Raw genomic sequence first — 8,150 nt, 5'->3', positions numbered from 1 at the left:
ACCGTTTCAGCGGTGATGAGTCGAGTGATGGAGACCCAAACTGAGCCTCTACTCCCACTAATCAATCCTGTAGATATCGTATATATGTCGATTGAATGTGTTGAAGTGTTTCTCTTCCAAAAGACCACTTCTGTTGAGCACAGTATCTCCTTGAAAAGTCATATAAATAACGTCACGAAGTTTTTGTTTGCGGAGGAAGTAGTTTTTTTCTCCATAATTAATCCTTCGTTCTCATTCCGAGTCCATTTCTGCATGCCTTTAGTGTTCACGTACTATGCGTTAATTAAGCATGTCCCTCTCGAAACCAAAATTGCGATGTCATTCCAACTAATAGTAATTAACCAGTTTGATGGACAGATACAGCCGGAAAGTACTAAAAAATAGACAATCGCACCCAGGGCTCAGTTCAGAGACATTCATTTGAGGCGTGCTATGCTCACTCCACTTTAACTAATAATAACTCCCCGGGCCTTTTCTTTGGTATAATATGATATTTAAATTAGAGGAAATCACATCGAAAAGAGTTATGAAGCAACTATCCACGACTGTAACAAGATATTAAGCAGTCAGAAAGTCCGATAACAGGGCACAAAACCGACATGTTATTGAGACATTGCACGTCTTGAGACCTAACTCTCACAAACCTCCAGTGTGCAAACTAACAGCCTTCCACCTTGAATGGTTCAAGGTGACGGTAGGACCAATGAGGGGAAATAACGTGCAGCGAAAATGTGCATAAGCTAAGTGCCGCGGCAACAAAGAATGCCGACTTTCACAGGACCATGACGGTACTAACATGACAATTCGGTCCAACTGCAATTCTAAGCGGCAAACAACACACAAACTAACTTTGATGAGTCAGCAATATCAGAGATAAAGAAAGTGGAAAGCTTTGCAAAAACGAATTGTTCAAAACCAGACACCAGTATCTAACAGTACTCCTCATGCATGACAGTATTGTGAACGAGTTCACTATGGTAACAAATAGTTTCACACAACGTACGTTTCGCCGTATTGTTTGTATGGCCCCTCCTATGATTCACGTCATTGTGTTTAAACCTGGCTTGTGGTTTAGATGCAGATGAGTGCCTATATCAGACTCACAGTTGCAGCTCCAATGCTAACTGTACCAATACGGTTGGGTCCTACAACTGCACATGTAAATCTGGGTTTTCAGGTGACGGCACATCCTGCAAAGGTATGTCACCATTTTTTTCCCGTCGCTATGCAGAAGACGTAACTTCAGTATCGTCTGGCGCTAGCCAGGGTCCACACAGCTTTAATTTGGTATTTGTGTGTTTGTTTGTTTGCTTGTTTGTGTGTTTGTGTCACGCCTGGCGCTATCCCGTATCTGTCCCGTACCGTACCATCAAACACAGCTGGCCACATACAGCTGGCCGCAATATTCAAATAGGGCTTTCAAACGCAAGATCATAACGTGAAGCAACTTGGAAGAATGGGTATGAATGTGAAGTGTATGGGGAAATGCATGTAGGGCGATAGTGCGGGTTCGAATCAAAGGATATGACTGAAAAAATAGGAGAATTGAAAAATTTATACAACATACCTATGGTTTTTCTGCCGTCATCAAGGCGGTAGACGGTGTCGTATTACCCTGGATCTCGTTGTATGGCACGAGGGAAGCATGGATGCAGCGGATCGTATTTTCTGTCTTTGACACATTGGTGATGGGTGAGCTGTATTTGTGCCTTGGTCTTGGTGGGTGGTGGCATCCCAGCGGATGCAGAAAATTCGGTAAAACTTGTGAAACCAGAAACGTACACACTTTTTTTCCAGACCTCAAAGTTTTTGTCATCAATGAGTATGGCACGTGTTGTGAGCTGCATTTGGAGTGAAAAACGTGTCACTGGCTTTGTAGGGTCGGCTTGGTCCCATGCCTTAGATGGTGAGAGCTTTGGTCAAGTTTTGTATTTGATACCTCACGAACAAGCACTTCCTTTGAACTTACTGTATTGCAGGCAAAAACGCTCCTGTTCTTGGTGTGACTTGAAAAATCTTCTCTAACATACTGTGCGTCTTGTGTTTCAATGTTGTCCGAAATTCTCAACATACGAATTCCGTGGGAACTGGAGGATTAACTAAATTTATATCCTCATCACTGACATCAGGCTCATGCTCATTATTCCAACAAGAGAATACATCTTGACTCTTCCCTTCAATAATTATTCGCTCCAAAGAAGTCCAAGCAATGGACGACAGATAACTCGAAAACAAGAATGATTTCATTTTACAAGAGCATAGCAAAAAAGGAACAGCATACGCACACAAAGGGGTGCGCGCGTATGTAGAACAAGTTATACGTGCACACGTTACACGTATCTGTGTCCGCTGAAGAAGTTACCGGTACGCAGAAACAGTTACGTAGTATGAGACACACACTACAAACGAGCGTCTGCAATAGCCAAACGGAATGAAAACCGGTAAATAAATATCTGAGAAGACTGTAATTTTAATGTAAGTTAGTTGGTGACTTCAGACAAATAAGAAATAAATGAATAAATAGATTCTTGAACTTTCTAGCGAAATGAGCATTTCCTACACTCCCCCCCAATTGGCCAGTTATGGACAATTGTGAGTAGACCCAAATTAAATGCAGTTATTAGTGATCAGCGCTTGTCTCATCTCATTTGCGTGAGCAGCTGCGCGTCTCTGCGATCTTGGTCGGCTTGCTGGAGCGTCTTCATGCTGCTCAACGTCAACCTGCTGACTGTTAGACAACTCTACGGGATAGAGGCGCTGGACTGGTCTCTTCAAGTAATGGCGCTCCGGATGTGTAGTGGTCCGGCATAGTCAACTCCCACGTAGCTGAATGGAGTAGTCTGCTCTACCCGGAATCTTGGTAGCGGAGGTGCTTTGGGTCCTGTGTATGGCTTCGAGTAGTGGCGACGACAAGTTCTGCAGCTGTGAATAATTTGACGTATCCGTTGACGTCCCTTCACGAACCAGAAACGTGCGCGAAACTCCGTTAGTGTGGCCTTGACCCCACCATGCATGACTCGGGCATGGCACTCATTAACAATCAGGTCAGTCACGTGGTGATCCTTCGGCAGAAGGTACGGGTGCTTGGTTGTCAGAGGCAAATCAGAGTTCTGGAGTCGGCCACCGCAGCGGATGAGACCGTTGTCCACAAACAGACCGAATTCTGCCTGCCAAGACTTGTAGTGCTGATGAGACGGGAGCGCAAGTTGAAGATGGTTGATCCACAGCTTCTCGGCGAGATCTAAATCTCCAGCCGTGAGTTCGCTCTCACTCTCTTGCCGTTTAGACTTGAAGCGCTGTACGGCCTTCAGCACTGTAGCTGTCACTCTCAGAAGTCGGTTGTAATTGCTGAAACGGGTACAGTCGATGACCAGTCCGATGTCTGACGATGGATGTGTCGTTGTCAGTAAGGCGGCTGAGTTGTCGACGACTTCCATTTCTCTTCGGCGCATCTCTGCACGGCACTCCTCGGGCATGCTACTAGCGCTGATTTCCTGTCTGTCTTCTGTCTCCACGGGTTCAATGATGCCGGTACGCAGCTGCTCTTCGATGGTGTCATTGTAGGACTTGAGCAGCTCAGGATCCTTGCGGAGCCTTTTGTGGAGACCGACGAGTCTGGACTTGCAGAGTTGGAAATTGTCCGGCAACAATGGATGATCGTCCTTCCATGGTAGTCTGACCTCATACCGACCATTGTTGAAATCGATTGTCTCAACGAGTTCTTCATACTCCGTCTTGTCCTGGTCTGCAAGTGATTCAATTTCCCAGAACCTTTGCAGGGAGTCAGTGAGCTCTCGATCTGCTGCTGATGCCTCTTCCTCGACGGAGAAAACGTGCGTTGCCAGTGCACTGGTATCTTCTGGCGTGGGAAGTACGGTGGCTGGACCGGATAGGACCCACCCTAGCTTTGTCTCAATGGCCACAGGTCCGTCGGCACCTCGGATGATGTTACCCGTTGCAATAGTCCAGTAGAGGTCCGCGCCGATTAGCAGATCCACTGATCGAGTACCTGTGTCATATCTGGTGTCGGCTAGCGCCAATCCATCGAGGTGACTACAGCGCTCCACTGACGTGTGCATGGATTGGCCAGTAATCGGGTCACACAATAGCGGCACAGCATAGGCTTGTACCGTGATGTCCTCGCCGTCGGGGACTCGGATTCCATGTTGAACTACATCAACTACTTGGGACGTTGTGTTGTCCTGGCCGAACGCCTTGATGATGACCTTACGTTGATCCAGGACCGGCAGTTGCAAAGCGTCACGGAGAGCGCTCGTAACATACGTCCGTTGGCTGCCGCCGTCCTTCAACAGTCGGATAGCGGCACTGCGATCGGACTGGGTGACATTATAAGCCACGGCCTTGGCGGTCTGTAGCAATACAGATTCCTGTCTGCGAGGGTCCACGGAAGCATTTGCAGCAACAGCCTGCGTGTTCATCTCTGCCTTCTGCTGCCTCTCGCCACTACATATGGCAACGTTGTGGCTCCCACCACACTTGACACAGGAGTATGCATTCGGACAGGTCTTTGCCATGTGATTGCGTTTGAGGCATCGGAAGCACCTGCCTTGCTTCCTCAAGATCTGTCTACGGGTGGCAACATTCGTCACTGTTACGCATCTCCCGGCAGTGTGACTATCATTGCAAAAGAAGCACTTCAGTTGCTCAGGCGCACCAGTGTAGAGTGTTGACGTTGTGGCTGGTGCGGACTTTCTGGGTTGGGCTATCGGGATGGTTGGCTTAGCTGCCGGTGCCGCTCGCTCCCTGGCACACAGCTCCAGATGGACAGCCGATAGCAGCTCACCGATCTCCCAATGCTGCTCAGTCCCGACAATCTTGCGGCTGACAATGAGCCGGAACTCTGCGGGTAATCGGGACATCAAAACAGACGTCAACAGGGATCCATAAGACTCGCGACTCATCCCGAGGGACTGTAAACTACGAATGTGTGTCTCAACGGTGGTGTATAGCTTCCTGAGGCCAGTTACATCATCCTCGCTGGTGACAGAAGCAACATTCAAGAGGCCCTCCATGTGGCTGGCGACAATGACCTGGACGTTGCCGAATCGTTGCTTGAGGACGTCAACTACAGCCCTGTAGTTGGCTCCTGTCAGGGCAAATCCGGCAATTGCCTCTCGTGCCTCTCCCACTACCAAGGACTTTAGGTAGTTGAACTTATCAACGTCATCCAGGGTGTCATTGCCATCAATGGCCGACCCAAACATGTCCCAAAACGAGGACCAAGCTCGGATGTCACCGCTGAACTTAGGAATCTCGAGCTTGGGCAGCTTCATCCGGTGGTGGAAGCTGCTTCCACTACTGGCACTCGTACTAGATACTACACTGGAACGCGAGACACACGGGGCGACAACTGGCGAGTCCTCACCAGTCTCATCTGGAGCTGGTTCCCGACTGTCCAGATTGCCCTTGGCTTTGCTTGTTGTGCAGCACTCATCCTTTCCGGAAACGGGTGACAGTGACTCTGACTTTGGCTGTGAGGATTGGGAAGCCCGTACACTGGCGATATTCTCCAACAGTTGACTTGCGTCTGAAATGGCTCGCGTAGCCCTGCCGATGCGGGACTCGTACTTCATAAGATAATCCGCTGCATCACAAATTTCAGATTCAATGTCGTCGTCCTCGGTGGCGTCCAAAATTTGGGAGTCCAAGCGCCCCAGCAAATCCACTTTCTCCCGGAGTTTCTTCAGGTCCAAGGCACAATCCTCTCTATCATTTACGCTGAGATCTTCCCCTTGCCACTCGGGTGAGCTCCTCGTAGCATAGGACATCCTCTCCACAAAATCATCGATTCTAGATACCAATTTGGAGGCAGCTGACCGATGTGCTCCACGCAATCGAACTAACGGTTGGACCGACACTGTTGTCGTCTTTGGCTGATCCTCAGACTCCGTCTCGGCCATAATCACAAATCAAATTTCTCGGGCTCGTGTTGAAGCTCGAAGGACCATGTACGAAATTCTCAACATACGAATTCCGTGGGAACTGGAGGATTAACTAAATTTATATCCTCACCACTGACATTAGGCTCATGCTCATTATTCCAACAAGAGAATACATCTTGACTCTTCCCTTCAATAATTATTCGCTCCAAAGAAGTCCAAGCACTGGACGACAGATAACTCGAAAACAAGAATGATTTCATTTTACAAGAGCATAGCAAAAAAGGAACAGCATACGCACACAAAGGGGTGCGCGCGTATGTAGAACAAGTTATACGTGCACACGTTACACGTATCTGTGTCCGCTGAAGAAGTTACCGGTACGCAGAAACAGTTACGTAGTATGAGACGCACACTACAAACGAGCGTCTCCAATAGCCAAACGGAATGAAAACCGGTAAATAAATATCTGAGAAGACTGTAATTTTAATGTAAGTTAGTTAGTGACTTCAGACAAATAAGAAATAAATGAATAAATAGATTCTTGAACTTTCTAGCGAAATGAGCATTTCCTACAAATGTGGCTTGTGGTTTAGATCGCGATGAGTGTCTACATCAGACCCACAATTGCAGCTCCAATGCTGCCTGTACAAACACTGTTGGGTCCTACAACTGCACATGTGACTCTGGGTTTTCAGGTGACGGCAAATCCTGCAAAGGTATGTTACAATTGGCTTCTATTCGATGTACCCACGTACCTCAGTCTGTACGAGATGTACATGTATTTCTGGCGTAAAGCCGGGTTTTACCTCCGCTTTAACCCTGGTTTTGCTCAGCGTTCCGCTCCACTGAATGTATTATCAGGCAATGGTGCTAGCTTTATATGGACTAAGAGTAGTGATGCGGCATTGAAGCCTATGAAGCGGTCACCGACAACAGCCCCAGTGTTTACCGTATCCTGACTTGTCTGTCTCGTCTGACAGCCTTGTTCTAGATACTAATTTAAACAAGGTGGCCATTGAAGCTTTCCTCTGTCAAATTCAAGGGGGCGAGGAACACCCCCGTTGCCTTTGACAGCCGGATATTGACGAATGTATAGAGAAACTACAATGTGTCAATGGGGAAACGCTTTCCCTTGTGCATTTTGCCGATCAGTTCCAGCACTATTTGCTATGTGGAAATTTCATCGACCGTACCGATAACACTCCAACCACGGCGGTAATGTCTGTTTTAACCCTAGAGCTACCAAAATGTAGGTGCACTATCTTGGAGACCAGCAGCTGGCATTCCGCTCAGTGAGAGGGCGACCTCTCGTCTGTTTACGGAAAAATAAACGAGCATTTGCTTGCCATGCTCATCCTGCAAACTCTACATTTCAGTCCATTACCCCGGAAATGGCTGCTGCTGGGCAAACGTGCTGGATTTTTCTCAGCCAGGTTGGTCTTTCTTTGACTGCTGTGGTAAATACATTTACGAGTGAAAGGAGAACGTGGTGTCGCAACTCATAGCGAACGAATAATTTCCGTTCGACGTCTTGTCCGGAGACCATCTTCGTGATCAAACCTCGATTAGCAGAGTAGTTCCTGGAAACCATTTTTAGGGATTTTACTTGATTATATGGTGTCCATTCTTATCCAGCCGAAGGACCGTGGGCAGATTATTGCGGGTACAGAGGACGCCTCTTGCATAAATTTGCCATATTGCCTTCACTCAAAATAGTGTCCTCGCCAATTTTCTGTGTTCCCTCCTACCTTGTGCACTTGATCATGGCATGGATCATATTCTGGTCAATAAATACAAATAACGCATCTGCCCAATCTTCAAAATTGTGAATATCTCGGAAAAGCCCGCAAACTTCGGAAGCAACAACAGGTTGCGCGCGTTCGCGCTTGCTTGGTGCAACACATTTTCCACTATCTACCAACTTTTCAAGAGAACCCAGCTTACTCCTGCCTGAGTGTTGGCCATTGATGTTCTGTTATGTGTATGGCTCCATGGCTTTATCACCACCATTATCCGCTTGCTCCCTCGACCCTGGTCCCGTATCAGCCTGATCGAGAAGCCGGAGCAATTAGTATTCACTCATCTTCATCTGGAGCATATAACTATGTGTCTCTGTGTTTGGTCACTTCTAATTGCTCGCGCACAATGCTCCAGGCACTCTCCTCGCATTTATCCCCAAACTCCTGTCCAAAAAATGTCAAAATCAAATGAAATGCTTTATCGGCAGTGACACTGCGCCTACTGAAC

The 8,150-nt window shown here is 47.5% G+C and overlaps 1 protein-coding gene across 1 annotated transcript; it reads right to left on the bottom strand.

Annotated features, from left to right (window-relative positions):
• Positions 1-2,771: 2,771 nt before the first annotated feature.
• LOC135821691 (uncharacterized) lies at positions 2,772-5,921 on the bottom strand. The gene has a single exon (XM_065334689.1). The coding sequence runs from the start codon at positions 5,919-5,921 to the stop codon at positions 2,772-2,774; it is 3,150 nt and encodes a 1,049-aa protein (XP_065190761.1).
• Between the last annotated feature and the right edge of the window lie 2,229 nt (positions 5,922-8,150).

The sequence above is a fragment of the Sycon ciliatum genome, chromosome 7 (genome assembly GCF_964019385.1).
Source record: "Sycon ciliatum chromosome 7, ocSycCili1.1, whole genome shotgun sequence".
Lineage (NCBI taxonomy): Eukaryota > Metazoa > Porifera > Calcarea > Leucosolenida > Sycettidae > Sycon > Sycon ciliatum.
The sequence above is the reverse complement of the archived record's forward strand: the minus strand, read 5'-3'. Positions and strand labels throughout refer to the sequence as shown.

Excerpts from the sequence above, each read along its gene's own strand:
- LOC135821691 (XM_065334689.1), bottom strand. The coding sequence starts at position 5,921 with ATGGCCGAGACGGAGTCTGAGGATCAGCCAAAGACGACAACAGTGTCG.